This window comes from Cebidichthys violaceus, unplaced genomic scaffold, assembly GCF_023349555.1.
Source record: "Cebidichthys violaceus isolate CVI_PGR_0920_01 unplaced genomic scaffold, fCebVio1.0.p SCAF_12, whole genome shotgun sequence".
In the NCBI taxonomy this organism is placed as follows: domain Eukaryota; kingdom Metazoa; phylum Chordata; class Actinopteri; order Perciformes; family Stichaeidae; genus Cebidichthys; species Cebidichthys violaceus.
Genome location: NW_027176285.1, coordinates 4,140,141 through 4,160,149, shown reverse-complemented (window position 1 = coordinate 4,160,149; position 20,009 = coordinate 4,140,141). Strand labels below are relative to the sequence as shown.

The 20,009-nt window shown below is 45.9% G+C and overlaps 1 protein-coding gene across 1 annotated transcript in view; it reads left to right on the top strand.

The window, feature by feature from the left end:
* Nucleotides 1-14,251: 14,251 nt before the first annotated feature.
* LOC137868913 (retinoic acid receptor RXR-alpha-A-like) overlaps nucleotides 14,252-20,009 on the top strand; it is a 23,905-nt gene continuing 18,147 nt past the window's right edge. Inside the window, 3 exon segments of the mRNA XM_068705949.1 lie at nucleotides 14,252-14,395; nucleotides 14,397-14,475; nucleotides 15,629-15,808. Of these exon segments, the coding sequence (XP_068562050.1) occupies nucleotides 14,336-14,395; nucleotides 14,397-14,475; nucleotides 15,629-15,808 (319 nt within the window). The 5' untranslated portion in view covers nucleotides 14,252-14,335.

Below are 20,009 nucleotides of genomic sequence, written 5' to 3'. Positions count from 1 at the left end.
AAAGTGTATTTACTCCAGCTGCGTATTCACGCATTTTGTCCTCAAGGTTACGTTTTTCTACACGTGCACAAATATACACGGGCCAACCTGAAACCACGGCTACGAGAGTTAATGAACCTGACCTCATCCATCACAAGTTAGCACTATGATGGACTAGACTAGACTGTGAGAGCTCTGAATGTGCTACTTTGGCTGAGTAAGTTAATTAGTTTATTTGGTGCATGTTAGATTGAAGTTAGCTGTCTGTGTTCATGTGCACTTTGGGGAAATTCTAGTGCTTTCAACAAAGGGGTTTAATTTCAGGTTTCTCCACTTCTGTTGACACTTTTGTTTGTTTGAATTTTCATCTATTAGTAAACTAGTTGCTGACTTACCCTGAATTCAAAGTAGCTTCATATGCATACATATTTTTAATCTTTGGACGGAGCCAGGCAGGCTGCTTCCCCCCTCTTCCACTCTTTATGCTAAGCTAAGGTAACCCTCTTCTAGCTGTAGCCCAGTCAGGACAAGTGAAGCCAATACTGAAGAGTGTCAAACTTGCACTTACTTCTCTCTTGATTTATTCCCTCAGAAATGGTCTCAATCTCTAGTTTCAAGTCTTCTTCAGTACAGCATGATGTTCATTTAGTAAATTATGATCCATTTAGAGTCAAATAGACCATAAAGCAGGGTATGCTTCAGGGCGGGGCTACCTGGTGATTGACAGGTTGCTACCACTACCAGAGCCGTATATGGAGTCTATATGTCACTCCACCGCAGTCCAATTATGGTCACTTCCGTTCACTTGTTGCAAAGAAACAGATGTTGACGGCCAAAATGAGAATGATGACAAGATGACAATGTACAAACTGCCGAACTTGAGGATTTTAAACCAATGTGTGACGTCCACTTACCGTAGATCCAGTCTATGCTGTAGCCTAGACAAGCAGACAGACATGAGAGCGCTATCGATTCTCTCAATAACCTCTCGGCCAGAAAGGGAATAAACACGCGTCCCAAAAATGAACTATTCCTTTAAATAAACAAAGAAATGGGTTCATGAGGCTCTGCCGCCCTATAGACTAACCAGACTAACGTCTTACAAACGGTATTCACCCGTCTCAGAAGTGCAAATTACAGTTGCGCACACACACACACACACACACACACACACACACACACACACACACACACACACACACACACACACACACACGTATAGTTTTCCTAAGCCAGGCCCCAGCAGACGGAGGCCCTGCTATGACCCCATGCCACAGTTAATCAAGACCCATTCAGCAGGGATTCCACAGTACTTTGCTCTGTCACTCTCTCTTCTGTATCTGAGGCCCATGTGTCACTCCCTCCCGCCATATTCTAGCTGTCTTCTCTATCCTTTCATTCTTCTTCTCTCTCGCTCTCCCTCTTTTCCTCCGTTTCTTATTCCATGTCTCTTTCACACCATCTCCATTTCCTGTCTCTTCCTCTCTGTTTTTTTTTTTGTTTTGTTTTGTTCTATCAATAAGCCTCAATTTCTTTGGTATGAATAAAAAAAAAAAACACACGCACAATTAAGACATCAAAGCCTGCAGTGGCCCAGTTTCCGTCTGGAGCCATATCTAAAATTGAAATTGTCTCCCCCCCCCCCCCTCTCTGCAAAATGCAGTGGCTGCCCCCCTTCTTTTCTTTTTTTTTTTGTGTTTGCGAATAATTGTGTTCGGCAACGTGATGCTGTTTGGGATGGGCTCTCTCATCGCTATTGTTGGGCTTATCGGCAGAGTGTCCCACATGTAATGGAGTTATGGGTGGATTAGGGGCACTTTCAGAAAGCGGACAGAGTCTTTCATTGCTAGAAAGCCCCCCCCCCCCCCCTTCCTCCTCCTGATTCCTCTCCACATTTTAATTCCAACACTTTCATCTGCGCTGCCGTTTTCTGACCCCGCAGCAGCGCACTCTGTATGCAGGATGGATGTTTAGTTAGCAGTCGTTACAGCTGATAGTCTGTCTCATGTCAACGGATCTTTTACAGGAGCTTTAGTGATTCTATAACATTTTAACTTGTACTGATTTGCCATGCAAATAGGTTTCAATTGTGGCTACCGAGAAAAGTATCGTCAAAGCTTCGGTTGTGTTTTCTGTGTACTTATCCTTGCTTCCTCTCGGCCCATCCTGACATTTTTTTAACAGCTGTATAAAGAGCAGGTAACAGCTGTTTGTGCCTGGTGACAGTTCCAATGCTGTACGTACAGTAATTACAGCATGCATTTAGCCTTGTGCTGCAGGTCACGTCTGGTTTCCAGCCTTTGACAGTGCTGCACTGTTGGAACTCGCTGAAACAGCTGGTTTAAGGGTGAATGGCTGCAAGAAAATTGACCATTGCCACCACTGTTTTTTTTTATTATTTACAATTCATGCTGTTCACCATTTAATTCTTTGAGTTGTCAAATACAGACGTGGATGTGACTCATAATGGCAGCCTGTGAACCTGAAATTAGAGCGAGGTGTAGAAAAATGACACTTGTTTCTCATACAACAACTGAAGTTTCACTATCAATAATCTTCCTTTGAGAAATACAAATGTGCTTTTCCGGTTTAGTGTGGACTGGTAAGGGTGGGGGTTAGGAAATGAGCACCACCCTCTTTAAGGCTCCTCACCCGTTTCAGTATGCCAGTGTGTGGTGTATCTCTCTCTCTTCAGAATCACACTGAGGGCAAGAGGAAACATTCACCTCATCCTGATTCTGACTGACAGGAACCTCAATAGTTTTTGGGTAACGGCTGAATTGTGTCCATAGCAGCCAGTAATGCAAGTTGGCATTGCTTGGTCAGAATTTTAATATTGCTGCTAACTCTATGCTCATTTTTTTCACCAAATATTTTCAGATTTTAGCCGTGATTTCGGTATTTTTTTACTTTTTTTGTTCGGCTGCTTGTATTAAAACGCACAGACAAAGTTAGTGTTTAGCATTTATAAATAGCAGTAAGCAGTACAATCATTTAATACATTTAAAACACAGTAGTATGTAGTTGTAAGCAGATATAAAGACAGTTTAAAGTGTTGCTTATTGTACAGTATTTGTCAACAATTATAAATGATACTATGAGGACAAATTTAAAATTTTTAGAACTATGTTTTACAATTTTCATAAATTATATGTTCAAACACAAGCCTCCACATTAAAGATGTTGACAAATACATTAATAAACACTTATACTGTATCTGCTTTTGTCACATACTATACTTGTCCTTATGAATGCTAAATAGGGGGATTTCAAATATACTCAGAAATGATTGAAAATCATGTTTTTATTACTCTGAGTAAGACATAGAAAAATGTATTGTTTGGGTTATTTCACAAAACCTTGAAGTGTCACATGAGTGCCGGTGTTGACGCATTTGAAATGGTACCCGGCCTTAAAATGTGACGGCCACTAACGTTCTGCATAAGTGAGAGTGTGGAAGCTGCTGACTGTTGCTCAGCGTGATGAGCGCGGCTCGGAGGTTAAAGACGCGTGTCGGGGGGAGGGGGGGGGGGGCGGGGTCGCGATGCACGGCACTTGTGACGAGGCGTGATTCGAGTCACACGGCGCGCCTCTTGCTCCTAACACTCTGATGACTCGCTATCTCTCATGAGCGATGACTGGAGCGAGGTCACAGCTCGGCTTCCTCTCCGCTTAACCACCCAGAGTTCAGGACGAGACCCCTCGCCTATGCTAACCACACACACACACACACACACACACACACACACACACACACACACACACACACACACACACTCTGTAAACTCACTTACCATCAACTACAGTCATCAGTGTCTTCTTTTAGACTTTTTAGATGCACGGAAACATAAACATCCAGGTGGAAATCCGATTCTCCCGCTCTGGTTCACGTTAAAACTTGCGGGACAGTTGATGAAAAACCCCAAACAATGGGCCTTAAGTATCCCCCACATCAAAGACATAAATGACAACACGATGAAAGCAGAAGAAAGGATGAACAAAACTCCCATTCTTGCTGGAATCTCTGTGGCCAAACCACATGTAAAGAGAGGAATCGCTCCTTCATCGTCAGCCAATTCTTGCGTCTCAAACAGCAGTGCTTCCTCTCGAGCTCCGCCCCCGAGCATCCAGACGCACCGACACGTACGTACTTCTTAGTTTGTCGCGTATATTGTTTGCATCCTGGCTATCTGCCGGGTGTGTTGTTGAAGATCAGAGAGGCATCTGCATTGTTCTGATGAAGGCCACACACACACATTTTGACACAAATACGTTTTGCATACTTTGTCCTTCGTTAGGTGTTTTTTGCCGTTATTAGGTTTGTCATCTCTCTCTTTTTGTTTTTGGTCCTGGCGCAGTATGAAGGGGACCATTTCCCCCGGGGGGGGGAGGCGATGCCAGGCCACAGCCCACTTCCAATAGGATGAGACCCATCAGTTGTCATGTCCGTGGGCTTGAACTCACTGACGACAGGGACCGTCTCTCGATCACAGACACCGCAACTCCCCAAGCAGCTGGGAGGGATTACACGCAGGGTTGGGACGCATTTCACACTTCCAATGACAATGGCGAGAGTTGTCTGGCTGTCATTTTTTTTGCAGGAAAAATAATGCTTCTTTATCATCGGACCAGTGCCGACTCCGTCTGGTCTGCATCCCCTCTGGCTCTCCGCGCTCTCCCATTGAAACCTAGCTGAGAATCCCAAACCAGCAACAGGCCTCCAGCGTCTGTCAGTACGCCTTAGAAATACACATAAAGCTCCAGTGTTTCTGGAGTGGAACACAGAAGAAAGGTGTAAATGTTTTACAAGAAATGGTCGCTTTAATAAGTTCTAAATTGGCGGCGGCGGTGATGTCATGCGCCGGCTCTGGGTACGTCGTATTTTGGCCGAGGGTCGCTAGGAGACCGGAGCACAACAAACACAGGGAGAAAGAAAAAGAGATCGGGGGGGTGGACCTCGGCCCCTTCCTGTGTGGGAGCAATAAAGGTCCATTCCGCCGCTGTGGTCTTTGATGGACCCCGCTGCGGTCGCTCGGCATGACATCATGGTGGCGCGGCTCTAATGGCCGCACAAAGAGGCTGTGTGTGGCGTCCCGGGGGAACAGTTAAGCTCTCCGACGTCAATCAACCCTCAAATGGACGGGGGAGAGGAATGTTTTTAGCCAAAGCTGTCTCCAGGTAGCAATTAGAAGCCGTTTTAGAGACCACTCCCCCCCCCCCCCCACAGCACTGGTAGCTCAAGGAAGTGTAACTAATGTGTAGAATTAACTTAGTTGGGTTTCTCTACACAGCTCCTTAGTTCTGACAAAACGTTGCTAGTTTTAAAAGCATACCTTTTTATTTCAAAATGTGACACAGGTGAACGGTGTGCTGTCGCTGCTGTTGAATCCAGTTTCCTGCATCTGTATTAAAACTTTTCCAGCTGTTCAGTCCTCTTTCCTCTCCGGGAAAGCTTTTATTCTGAAACATTGGCAGGAAGCTTTGCTTTGTTAAAAGACGCTGAAGCACAGAGAGTACAGCTCAGTTGATAACAACATCATTAAATTAACCCTAATTGTGAAGAGTTTGTCATGCAGCTGTCTTAGCACAGGTACTTTCCAAAGGTATTTCTTCGTCACCGCCGTTATTTCCCCTCCAACAGACGGCGTATGTAGTCGTGATAGCGCTGGGGGGCCCGTCTGTGTGCCCTGACTTGTGTGGGGCCACACAGCAGACGAGCCATGTAGGAGGTGGCGGCTATAAGGGGTAGAAACAGTCGGATTAGGTTTAGGTTTCAGAGAGCGGCCACCTAACGCCGGCTCCAGGCGCTGCGGTCCAGATGCCTCAGAGGCAGGCATTTATGTTAAAGCTTGAATAATCTCTATAGGGCTTTTAATTGCATCTGGCGGTGTGATCTTACTGCAACTGGATACGGTCTGTGGACAGACATGTACGCCGTGGCACGTCTGCCAAGTGTATTAACACGAACTATACGACTAATCCCACTTTTTTTTTTTTTTTTCACACCTGCAAAACATGTAGCTGTGCGCAGAACGCTGTTACGGACGTCTCTCAACACAGCAACTGTAAAGGCAGGATAAAAGAGGCACACATGGACCAAACGGCATTATGACACATTGAACTCATATGCAGCTATTAAGTGATATGGCTCATGTGAACATCATATACTATTACCATATTCTGAATATAGGTCTTATTCTGAATGGCATTTTTTTCTGTTTAAGACATGTGGGATATGCCATGAAAAGAACACAACAACAGTGCCGAACAATCCTAGATACACCGATGCCACCAGACTCTTTTCCCACGCGAGGAACGTAGAAACAGATCAGTAAGTTTAGGTCAAAGTTCACCGTCACACTACACCCTGCCAGAATGGGTGTTAATCAGCCCCCACCTCTTGTTTGAAGAGCTAATCAGTTACTGGACAACACTGATTATTACTGAAGCATTGATCAATAAACATGGTCAGTAATCGGGGAAATAGCGGCGTACCGGTGCCTGTGTGACATGCTTATCGAGTAAAAAAGAAAGTCTATAAAAAAGCAGGAAAACATGCCGGTAGAGTTCTCAGTGACCTGCTCGATGATGGACAATAGAAATACTACTGAATGACTTGCAGGATGTAATCAATCAGAATCTAGATTGTGTGCTATTTGACGAAAGAAACAACCAATTTCCACGCAGGCGACACGAGTTTGACGAACGACTCGACGGTAATGGACACGCTACAGAATGAATCACCTTTTTGTCACAGAAAACACTTCGATCCGTCACCGTGTGACGTGTTGGACAGTTTTCAATGACTCGCTGGAGGACACACCAGTGGAATACTCGCGTTAAGATTTACAGTTGGACAATGGAAATGCTAATCGCTTATTTGACAAAGGAAATGGATGGGCAGTTAATTGGCCGAAGGACTTACTAATGGACAATGGAAACGCTTCCATTAATCACTGAATGACGTACATTCACACATGAGCACGATCACATCGGCGGTCCACAGAGGAAGATGAGGTCGCTTCCACCTCCATTTCTGAGAGACAAATGGAAGATCAAAATATAATAAAAGAGTAATTAGTTGAAATAAAACATTACAAAATCTCAGTTGCATTTCCTAAAACAAAAATCTCTCTTTTTTTTAAACAGTAAGGCTTTTAGTGAAGTGTGTGTTTGGGAAGTTGTGAGCATATGAGAGGAAGTTATTCAGACTGACGGGGGGGGGGGGGGGCTGTTCTAAAGTCTGGGTGCTTGGACAGCAGAAGAGCAGTGGCCTCATGTTTAATGTTTAGCACGCGGTACAGCCGACTCCATTATTATATGATGGAGTAAGGAAGTAGACGCTCGGTGGTGTCAGGAATTAGTAGCACCGAGATGTAGACAGAGGCTTGGCCATGGAGTGATTAAAAGAACCTTAAAAAACAGAATTATATACATGCACGGCACACCTTTTCACTTCCCGATTGATCAGAAGTCACTCATACACTGACTTTAATGACACAGGTTTAAAAGTTAATATTGGAATTCCTGCTAAAATCACAATACCCACTGTCATCCTGCTTTGCCTTCACACCACAAACAAACCGCGCCCCTCAGAAGCTGATCAGGACCGTCTGTTTTTATTCCTTTGTTTCGTCAACACCAGAGTTTGATTGACAGTTTGCACATGAGCCCCGACAAACGGAACCAAACAGCCGAATGCATCAGTGTTTGTTTTAAACCAAAACAGGTGAGGTGCGAGAGTAAAAAGTGTGATTTATTTCTGAAAAAAGAGCAAAGGAGAGAGAGAGAGAGAGAGAGAGAGAGAGAGGAGAGAGAGAGAGAGAGAGAGAGAGAGAGAGAGAGAGAGAGAGAGAGAGAGAGAGAGAGAGAGAGAGAGAGAGAGAGAGAGAGAGAGAGAGAGAGAGAGAGAGAGAGAGAGAGAGAGGATTCAAACACTCTATGAAGGATTTATATAGTGAGGAAGAGGAGACTGTCTGGAGAGGAGAGTGGCTCCAGGGTTGTAGAATGTCAGTGGTAGGCAGTACAGTGTCCACAGGAGCAGCACTGTTTCCTTTAAAGACACACACACACACACACACACACACACCACACACACACAAAGCCAAAAGGACACTCGCATGCATGCACAAATGAAATGCAGGAACAAACCCCTGACGCAGGAATTAAAAATATACATGCATGCCGCCGACCCAACCCCTACATGCACACACACACACACACACACACACACACACACACACACACACACACACACACACACACACACACACACACACACACACACACACACAGGCTGAGGTGAGACAGCAGCTGAACGTCACTCTGCGTATTCCCACTTCCCGCTGTAAGGCTGTCTGCCTTTCATGCCACCGATAGTCTTAATATCTTTTTTTTTCTCTCACCGTAACAAAAGTTACTGTCAAAACACACACACACGCACACACACATAAGCGGCAGCGGTGCTTGCGCTGATTCATTTTATCTGTTGTGTCACAGCATGGGGCGACTGTTGGAAACCTCCGAGCTGTCTACAATAATGTCTGCTCCTTCTGAATTCTATCCGCCGGGGGAGGGAAGAGAAAGAGGTCTATTAGAGCTCAGCGCTTCACAGCGAGGCAGACCTCGGAAGGATTTACATGTTGTCACTGAAGGCTTTATTAATGGTTAAGATGTAATTGATGTACTCACTTAATAAGTCGCTCAAATTCATGGATTTTTGGGTTGCTTCATGTAAAAGAAGGGCTTTTTTTTTTTTTGTAAGATTCTCCGCCAACGATCTTGAATTGAAGGCTGCGCAGCATCAAGACCAAAATGAGTTGATCGATGGCCTACAGTCCTACGACATTTAAAAGACAGGCATCATGAAGAAACATATCGCAGGTTTATTATCAAGCCTGCAGTGATCAATGCGAGCTCATAACCTGGCAACCCAAAAGTGCTTTTTGATTCAAGCTGGCAGGGCAGTTTATTATTGATCTGTAAAAAATGCTTCATTAGTGATGACTGATGATCTGTGAAGTATCTGCAGTTATAGCATTATGGAGCTATGTGCCTATGGACTGCGTGTCCAACCAGGACGCATATATGTAACATAACCTTTGTTTGTTTACAAGAAACCCCCACAGGGCCCTGTAAGTCACATGTTGACGAATGTTTCAGTGGCTGAAATCAAGTGCTCCTTTCCGTTTCCTCACCCCGAGTTGGACTTTAATTCACCGTCGGAGCTATTTGCAGAGGAACTGACGGGTTCTGAGCCGCAGTCTGAGCTGTTCTGTGTATAGTGAGTGGATTTGTTCTTGTTTGTGAAACTGTGCGTGTTCAAACAGGTGCCTTTCAAACTGGTAACAGTGGCGTAATTGATCCCGAAGGGTGTCTCACTGTGAATATGTACCTCGAGGGTCTCGGAAGATCAACCCCGCTAACACCCCCACCCCCCCGCCAGCTGAAACCCGATCCCCGCCATCTCTGCCGATACGTGTCCGGATAAGTCTCCCTCACTCACGGGGGACGAGGAGAAAGTTCCTACCACGCTGAGATGAAGTTTTGCTCCTGGAAGGAAGCGTGTGTCACGAGGTGTGCACAGGTGAAAAGGTGACACGGGGCTGATCATTAGTGACCTGATCCCTGTCCTCTGCCTGGTCAAGTGTCAACGCGGGAGTTGTATCCTGTCCACTCGCATCTTTGGACAATTCTTTCCTGCCTGAAGCAAATTTAAAGTTTTTAAAAATGAATCCCGGTTCAAGGGGGGGTGATACAGATATTTCTTATTTTTTTTGGTAAGAGTGAAGCAGTGTGCGTTCAGAACGCCCTGACAGAATACCTTCTGTCAGGCGTTCTGTCAGAATACTGCGAGATAACTTTCCCCAGCGTCCTGAAAAGGTGCCCTTGAACTGTAAAAGCAACTGAAGCTCCACATGAGGGTTGTGCGGTGAGGAGTGGCGCGCCAGCCAGGATTTGAAGTCTCCGTTTGAAGTGTCTTTATGAGCAAAGTCTGTGCTCTGACTCCCTGAATCAAGCTAAGCCCGTCTTAAGCAGAGGCCATCCACTGTCTCCTTCGCTCTTCCTGCCTTTTTCTCCTCTGTTCACTCGAGGGACGGCTTTCTCTCTGTTTCACCACCGTGTGTGCTGTCATAGCATACTAATAGTTTAAAAGGGACCCGCTCTGCTGCCAGGGTTGTTCTTTCTATCAAAAGGAAGGAGGGCTGAGTAAGACGCCATCATTTGATACGTTTTTGTTGAGATTATAGCTCTTTTTCTTTTGTTTTATTACAATAAGGCTGATCGTTGCCCTATATGTCGAGCTTCCATTGTGTTCTGTTGATCAATGAGTTGATGGACAGAAAAGAAGAAAAAAACAGTACTACTTAATACTGGTTCTAATTTCTCAAATGTGAACATTTTTCAGCTTTTTTCTATTTTGTTGTTGTTGTTGTTGTTGTTGTTAGTTGGTTATCTTTCAGTTTTAGGCCGTGCCTCAGACAAAGCAAGCAATCTGAAGACGTCACCGTGAACTCTGGAACTTTAGAATTATGGGTAGATTCATCTATAAGGACAGTAATCGGTAGTTGCAGCAGTAGCTTCCAGAAAACGTGTTTTATTGCTCTGTGTGTCTTCGTGAAACTGAACCAGAACACCCCCATGTTTCATAGATGTCACTCTTTGCATTCGATTCAGAGTATTAATCACCTTTTTTACATGTCTGAACTTAGCCATTACAGCGGGTGGCACAGGACCATGTAATCACACGTATCAATTCTGTGCAGAATCTGACACCCACGAGCAGACGGGAGACCCCACCGCACTGGATGTACCAATCGAATGTCCTCCACAGCATGTTACGTAACACCCGCAGCACATGGAGCGCTGTGTTTCAGCTGGAACGTTTCCAGGCGCTCGCGTCATACATGGTACTGCAGGGAATCTTGTGTGCTACATTTTCCAGCCCTTGATGTTAAACGCCGCTCGTTTGTTTTTTCTCTCCCTCGGCCTGTGAAAGTTTGAATCCGAGCCCTCTACTCCTCGAGAAATAGGAAAAAAAATAAAAAGAGCGTCGAGGGGTTTCCGAGACGCCGAGGCCGTGCACACAGCTGGCATAGCTCCCTGTGACGGGTCACATGGATGTGTTCTGAGGGGAGGGCGCATGTCTTCTATTTCCAGAACCAGTCCTGAGCCACTTTAATCCCCCCCCCCCCCCCCCCCCCCCCCCACCTTGCCTCCACTGCCATGGGGCAGAAAAGAAAAAAAAAGTCTGCCCACCCCCCCAAAAAAAAAAGTCTGCCCCACCCCACCGTGGGGGAGCAATGTTGCCGAGATTGAGTTGCAGGTTTTCCCGAAAATAGATTCCCTGACAGAAAAGAGTCCTCCGCTGGCAGACAGAGGGTTTGATAGAGACGGTTTCGCTGCACGGGACAAAAAAAGACTAGACTCAGGCTTTTAACTGAGGTAAGACCTCACGGTGTGTGTGGGCGAACGTGCACAGATGTGTGTGCTTGCGCGTGTGTGTGTGTGTGTGTGTGTGTGTGTGTGTGTGTGTGTGTTTGCACATGCCGCCGCAGCTGGTTCTAAACAAACAATGTTTTTTTTTCCTTCTTCTTTTTGTGTGCTTCTGTGCGCTCCTGAAAATCGTCTCATTCCCTGCACGAAAGGCAGTATTTTGCCAAAATAGGCCTATAATAATGCCTCTTCTTTTACTCTTGTGTGTCTACTATTCATTGAAATAGTGCACATTATTATTGACGATTTAAATGACACATTTAGTTTCAATATAAACCTTAATCACTTGTGTGATGAATGCAAAATATCCCCACCATGGTAATAATAATAATAATAATAATACATAATAAAATAATACACACAGAAAGCTCTGCAGCATGATAAAATAATCTATTTTTATTCTGAATGTAAGCGTTGTGTGTGCGTACAGTTCAGTGTGTATTTGTGTAAACAGGGTGTGAGGAGCAGGCCGGTGGGGTTGGGTGGGGTGGGGGTGGGGGTGAGGGTGTCGGGGTGTGAACTGAACGTTTTCATGTGGCGGTGGGCTTTCTTTAACCTTTTCAACCCGCCTAACTCACCAGTGAATCCATCGTTCCAAATGCAGCCAAACGCTTGAACCAGCATCGCTTTATATTAAAAAAAATTCTCGCCAAGTTTCCCATGACACCACGCATGCCACGCTGAATTATGTGGAAAAGGGTATGAAGGGATGCGGACGACATCTAGAATTTTCTGTTTGATGTGACGGTAAAGCGCCACGGTTTGGGAATATTTCATTCCATGTAAGCGATGCATGCTGTAGCTTCAAGCAAGAACGTATGTGGCTTTGCTGCCATTGATATATATTCTTTCCACTTTGAAGCTATTTAAGAGGAATCAAGTATCCGAGTGTGAGGTGAAATGGAATGCCAGGAGCCACAGCAGGGAGTGTGTGTACTTGTCTATGCGTGCATGGCTGTGTGTACATATGCACGTCCACGTGGTACTGTATATCTGAGTCTCCATCAGGCGGCTACCTCCGGTTCTGAAAAGTCAAGCTAATGCGGAAGTGCCTTAAACTTGCATTCTCTCTAATGGCCATCAGGGGCGACTCCTCTTGTTGTATAGAAGTCTATGAGAAAATGACTCTACTTCTCTCTTGATTTATTACCTCAGAAAACATTGTGAACATGAGTTTATGGTCTCAATCTTTAGTTTCAAGTCTTCTTCAATAGAGCATGATGTTCATTTAGTACATTATGGTCCATTTAGAGTCAAACAGACCATAAGGCAGGGTATGCTTTAGGGCGTGGCTACTGTGATTTAATGGTTGCTTTGTCTGTGTTTTCGTCTTAAATCTTTAACCCTTTCGCAGTGTGTTTCTGTTTGATGAAGTTAATAAGTCCACCCTCTCTCAGGTTGCAAAAGAACCCAACACGGCGACAGCCAAAATGCCGAAGTCGAGGCATCAGAACCATAGTCCGCAAATCAATGGGTTTGGTGACGACTGCGTACACTTCTCTACAGTCTGTGTGTGTAAGCTTCTGTTTAGGTCATGTATGCACTGTACATGTGTATGTACCTAATATAAACAGCTGCTCATCCTTATGGCGCCATAGTACATGTTAAACGTTAGGAAGCTGTCGGGAGCGTGACCCACGCAGGGGGACTGCAGGTCAGATCTGTGTCCGTCCCCCTACTTTAATGAAGTAGGCCTCATAATTTGTCATATTCTCTCGTACATACCTAATCATGTGCATGTATTGGGTTTATTTACTAATAATTCATAATTCTAGTCATAAAAATAGTGAAAAATACCCATCATTGTGGCCTAGAGCCCGGGGAAATTTGTTGTGACTATCGACTAATTGATTAATCAGCTTATCGGCTTTTACATCCACAACCAACTGGTCGCCTCGTGGTCGTAAAGACAAAACGTTTCGTCTGTCTCGACGGATCCCCGCCGACGGAGACAGACCTCCTCTGCTAAATTTAGAGCTTGGTAATAAAAACAGTGTTTGGCTACATGAGCCCATGAAGCTGCTCTGAAGACTCCGCCCCGTCTCTCACCCCCACTTCCGTCCTGGGTGTGTTTGTCGGGGGAATCCACTTGAATGTATGCTTTTCTTCCCCCAGAGCAATGTCCACTTCTTTAACAGGACGGTGCTAATGGTTAGCTGCAAAAGCTCCTGCTCCATTCACTACATTTAGTGTTTTAGGATAATTCATATCCTCCCCTCCTCCTCCTCCCAACGTTTTATCTACTCTGGAAACAGCATGGTGCTAGTTATAATAATTAGTCTCCCCCTTGCTCTCCACTATTAGCGGGAGTTTAAAAGAGAGGTCACTTTGAGAGGGAGAGGCAGCAAATGAAGCAAGACTCGGGCTGCAGCTTGCACCGCCGCTAAAACAAATGCCGCCTCTTTATTCCGCTGTACCGTTGAATTTTGCAGTGGAGTTATGCTAGCGCTGAACATTTCGGGAGCGAGCGGGGCTTGTCGGGAGCATGAATAAAAGAGAGGCTGGGGTGGAGCGGTGCAGGATCCTGCTGCGCCAGATTTAGATCTGAAACAGAGGGAAGCAAGGGAGCAATGAGAGAGGGCAGAAACTGCTGCTGCCGGGACGGCCGACCATCTGCATCGAGTATCGGAAGTCAAAATATGCTTTTCACTCCTGTGCATTTAGCCAATTGTTCATGACAATCTGCATGACATACTGTAGGCCCCTCACTCAATAGATAATGTCATCGCTAACTATGCTAAGCTACGTGACGGCCCTGTGCAGGTTTTTTTTTTTTTTCCTCAGTTCATAAGGGGCTGTCGTTGTGACCTGTCGGCGTGTGTGAGTGTTTGTGTGTGTTGATGTTCCAGCTGAACTCCCGATGAACTCGATCAGCAGCACGGAGGACATCAAGCCCCCGCTGGGCCTCAACGGCGTGATCGAAGGTGCCCGCCCAGCCCTCGGGCACCATCCTGTCGCTCACCAAGCACATCTGCGCCATCTGCGGCGACCGATCCTCAGGTGAGTGACGGCGGCGGGCCGCGGCGCTGCACCCGCTACCCGACCGGGTGCAGCGTCCGCGTGGGAAGCAGTGTGCAATGAAAAGAGAATTGTTGAATTTGTATATTTAGAATAAAATGATTCTCATTGTTTGAAACTGTTACGTATGGGAAGTTAAAAGTGTACCGTGACTTTTAGGAAGTGGTTCCTTTTTTTTTGTTTGCAGTGTTACAAGTTGGCTTAATCGACTCCTATAAACACATTCAAGTTCAAAAGATGGAATGACAATGATAAATTGAGGTAACTATTTAAAAGTGCACGAGTCACAGCCTTACCAGGAATTTTATGAATGATTTAGGGTAGAATTGTGGGAGAAGGTATAAAAATAATCTCTCAACAGCTGGATTAACACAAGACTCCCCCGTGAAAAGAAGGCGGGACTAGCCAGCGTCTTTCCTAAAGCTGGTGCTCTGACCACGAGCAACCTCCAGAGATGAACTCTGGTCAGAGAACAGCCCCACGGACCGCTCTGGCAGAGCAACGCACCGCAGCTTCTTTGCTGCGGGAGATCTTCCTGGAAGGGCAACAGTCAGCGGAATTCTGGGCTAAATGGCGAGGAGGCCAGAAAGAAGTATGAGAAACTGCCTACGAGAGCAGCAGCAGCAAGCAGCATGAAAGGCACATGAAAGAAACTGATGTTGTGAGGCAGAAAAAAAAACATTGTTCACGCTCCGATGAAAAAGCCAAAGCTCAATTCGGTTTCGGCTGACATAGAGAAGCGGCGTGTCGGAGAGGGGGAAAACGGGCACGACCTGTCACTCATGGGGAAAAGGGGTTTTCATCCCCGGGATGAAGCCGTAATTCATTGGACATTCTGTGTCATCCTGCGTCAACGGTGCCGCATGGACCCAAGTTGGGGGTAAAGGGGGGGAGGGAATCAAAACAACGTGTAGTAGCGAATCAGGCTTCATTTAACTGTGCTCGGAGGCTTTCTGGTTCATTCATCTCTGGTGGTCCGACCGGTGAAGAGCGAACAAGGAAACCGTTTCGTCCATCACATGTTACAAAAACAAGAGACGAGCCCCCCTCCCCATAACTTAAGGATTTTGTTTTTCTGTTGTGCATTTCAACGACCCATTCCCTGTCTCTCTCTCCCTCCCTCTCTCCTCCTCAGGTAAACACTACGGGGTGTACAGCTGCGAGGGCTGCAAAGGTTTTTTCAAGCGGACGGTGCGCAAAGACCTCACCTACACGTGTCGGGACAGCAAGCACTGTGTCATCGACAAGCGCCAGAGGAACCGCTGCCAGTACTGCCGCTACCAGAAGTGTTTAGCCATGGGCATGAAGAGAGAAGGTACAGCACATACCGTAGAAGATAAAGTCCCACTTACCCATTGCCCCTCACATCTCTACTAATACACATTTGCACTGTGAACACATTATTTATTTTGTACCATCCGATGAGTTTGGTGCCTCCAATTTGATGTGGTTTAAGTGGACATGGTTAAAGTGATGCAAAGGGGCAAATGTAGAGCACCTGAGATATGACGCTCTGGTTAGAAGATGTCCCTAAAGCAGTCTGTTTTCCCATCCTGCCTCTATCTAATTACTACGCATGCACTCACAGCTGTAATTCTGCTTTGCTACATCATTCAGTGCACTGCAGCCATAGCCTCTGCTGTATACCCCCCGAAAAAAAAACGTTCTGCTTCAAGCACTACTTTTGCGTGGAGATAATGCATTTGGCCGTTGCCGCCACAGGACTGCTGGTTGCTGAGCGAGGCTCTGTGAGAACAGCGGTCCTCTGGGAGCTCGATGTAGACCGGAGAAATGAAAAACATAACAGTGGAGCTGTGTGAACGTCGGCTCCCCTCTGCATCCTCTGGAAGTCACAGTTCGTGCCCTCGCGCTCTTAATTATTTGCATAAATTCGGCGGTTGCGTGGGACGGCCTCCCCCAGTCGTTGTGAACCGACTCGCTCCACAAACACAAAGATTTCTCTTTGCTTAAGATACTCAATACGCACAAATCAGTCAAATTGGATAATGTCTGGTAATTGCACGGCATGGGGTAAAGCGTGCACCGCATTCCTCAAATTAGAGGCTACCGATGGAACGCGCCTACCGCTCCTGCCCTCGTTCAAAAGCACACAGGGAGTTAATCAGTCGCACGGTGAGGCCACATGTACCGAACATGCGGTGGTGGAGGACGGGGCCTTTCATTAAACTTTCTCTTAAAATCACATCTTTAGTATCCATTGCAAATGTGGTTTAAGATATTCTGACTGAAACAGGCATGTTTCACATAAACATAACAAGGCTTTATGTGAAGCCTGTGTGCATCAGAGCACTTACTCCTGACAACTACAGCCATAAGATTAACAAACAGCGGAATTGTTTTTTCCTGACGGCAAACGTTGCATGTTTAGCGATCCACTCCGGTGCATCAAAGTTTTTAGCGTCCAATAATGTATCGTCCCGATTCAGACAGGAAGGGCTTTATCGCGCCATTGAAAAGATTTATTCAAGGTGCAACCTTCCTGCAAACTTCCAAATGCAGAAACCCTGTCCTCTCACAGTAGAGACTGGGATTATGGAATCCTCAACTGTGACATTTAAGGTTTGACTACCATGAATGTCGTACTGAAGTCCCTCTCGGCTACAAGTCCTGCTAAATTGAGCTTTAAACCTACTCTTTTGCAACTTCCAGGTCGAGTGAGTTGGTGTAAAAAGAGACAAACTAACTGAAATAGCAGTTTGTGTGTTGAAGTTCTTCTGTTAGTTAGTCAGAAAACCCCAGTGGAGGCCAGCTGATGAATACTTTTCGATGGGATCACCTCACATTTCTGCACAGTTTAGTTAGCATGCTGTAGTAAATGTCCCAAGACGTATGCATTTTTAGATAGAGGTACCTTTTAAACCTTTTCGTGACTGATCTTAAGCTAACATCGACTTGTACCGCACAGTTTGAATCCTTCTTGACCAGAGTTGTTTGGTCTTTTAAACTGAACTGACTCTACTGAACCACCATCGGCCAATCATTCAACACCGTTGACAGTCCAAATGTGATAAAAGCTTACTAAAAGAGAGGGCAAAATACATTTCTCGCCTTTCTCTACCCCCCCCCCCCGACAGTCTGAAACAAGTGGCTCAAGTCGCTTTTTAGAAATCAAGTCGCTAAGAGAATCTAGCAGGTGCAAGTGCAAAACCCAAATACTCAAAGAGGCATAGTATTGAGAAACTTAAAGGCTGAAGCCTCCTCACTAGAGATGTGTCAGATCTTTGAATAGTCATTGAAGAATTAAAGAATTGTCACGGTAACGTTACTACCAGCCGTCGGTGAAATGCGTCTTCATTGTCGCAAAAAGACTCGTAGAATCTGAGTTGAATACCTCCTGTGATTATTGGACACTTGCAGCAGAAGAAGCACCTTGAGGAAAAACATTATTTTTTTTTGGGTGGGGGGGGGGGGGGGGGGGGGGGGGGGGGGGGGGGGGGGGGTCATTGGCAGTGAGGTGTGAGTTTTAACACTCCATGAGGGTGTTAAAACTATGACGCTCTCAGCAGTGCTGTTAAGCACCCTTTCACACATTGAACAAATCAATCACTGCCTCTCACCATTACGGTCGCCACGCCGTTACCCGGATCCAGATATAGAGTGTATAGATTGTGCTGAGTGAGCCGGGGGGGGGGGGCTGAAGAGGTGTGAACCAGGTGTGTACGGGCAGGTGCACAAGTGAACAACACGGGTGAACAAGAAGAATACATGTTTTGTTTTTGTCTTCGGGGGAGACATGCTTTTTGGATCCACGGCAGTTTGTGTTGACTTTGCTTGGCCCCCCTCCCTCCTTGCTTTTATTTATATCAGTTAGGCCCTTTTACACCTTTTCAAGGATATTATCATTTACCGCCTCTCGCCTCACTCTCTGTGCCCCCCCCCCCCCCACACACACACACACACACACACACACACACACACACACACACACACACACACACACACACACACTGCACCCCGAGGGCTGCGGTTAGAGAACAGCAGTAGCTAGCCCAAAAGGCTAAGCGAATCCACAGAAAAACAGGATTAAATGAATTTATGCTCTCCCTGTCAGGAGAGGAGGGGGGGGGGGGGGGGGGGGGAATAAAGCTAACATGATTTCAGCCCTCTTCACCTCCTCGCTGACTCCAACACAAGTATTCTACCCTTGGGCTGACCTCCACCGCCAGACAGCAGTTCCTCTAAAATGGGGCCCCTTTCCCCCCCCCACTTCTCCTCTAACAACCCCTGCCCTCCCCCCCCCCCCCCCCCAACAAGACCACGGCCTCTCTGATTCAGGACTCGGAACAGAAACCAGAGTAAGGGAAACATAAGAAGACAGATCATTCTGCAAAGTGTGTGTGTGTGTGTGTGTGTGTGTGTGTGTGTGTGTGTGTGTGTGTGTGTGTTAGGCGGGACGGTTCTGCAGGTGTGTATGTAAGCTTGCATGCCGACATTGAATTTCCAAAAGCCCTTTATCATTCAGCGCATTGTGTACTCACACTTTTTTCTTTTTTTCTTCTTGTGTGTGGAGGATAAACTTTTTTTCTGTGGTGTCTTGAATTAAGTAAATTATAGCCTTTTGAGAAGACAAAACACACACACACACACACACACACACACACACACACACACACACACAGACACACTCGCAGCTTTTGAATCCCCTCTTGAGGGCGGAGGTGCGGTTTCTCTTGCCTCCGCCGCAGTGAGTCTCGGTGTCTGCTCAGCACACAAACCACTTCCTGTGTCTCCTTTCGCCAAGCCAATCAGACGACAGAGCCGACACGCTTTTGCTTTGACAATTTTTTGTGTTTTCTTACACACGACACGGAAAAAACAAAATCTACTAGACAAAGTCTTCATTGATTTCTGTTCAGGCTTTTTCTAAAATCATTTTTAAGCAGTTCTGGCGACCACGCATTGCATAGAGGAGTGACAGAGGATGCATTATTTATGTGTGTATAAATGATTAGTGGATAAAAGGAGCTGTCTTCTTTGTCATCGAGCGCTAAATAGAAACACGTCTCTTTGAAGCTGTGGGAAGTCCTTGAACACTTCCATGCCACTGCTTCGTGCATAATGTCGGTCTAAGTTCAAAAATATGTTGCATCCGTACCGTCAAAGCAATTATTAATGATTGCACTCTTGGATATGTTTACTGGCACAATACATACGGGGTCATGCACTATTCACTGGCGTACACAACGACTGTAGCAGGCACTCACGCATGCAGGCGAGGGAACACAACTCAAGCATGCACACACACATTGTAATGTGTAAATGTGTAAAGTGTTCACTTTTCTGCTGATGTGCACCGGAGACTGGGCAGTTTGGTTTCTGAAAAATGTCAGGAATTCAAGTATCCGATCGAAAGGGAAGACTCATCGCTGAAAGCTGTTCCGTCTACTTCTGCAACTGCACAACTCTTATCAAGTCATTTAATCTCAGCAAGTGTGTTTTTTCTTCAGGGTAGAAAAATGGATCTACCATTCTAGTTCTCCTCGTTTGAGAATGAG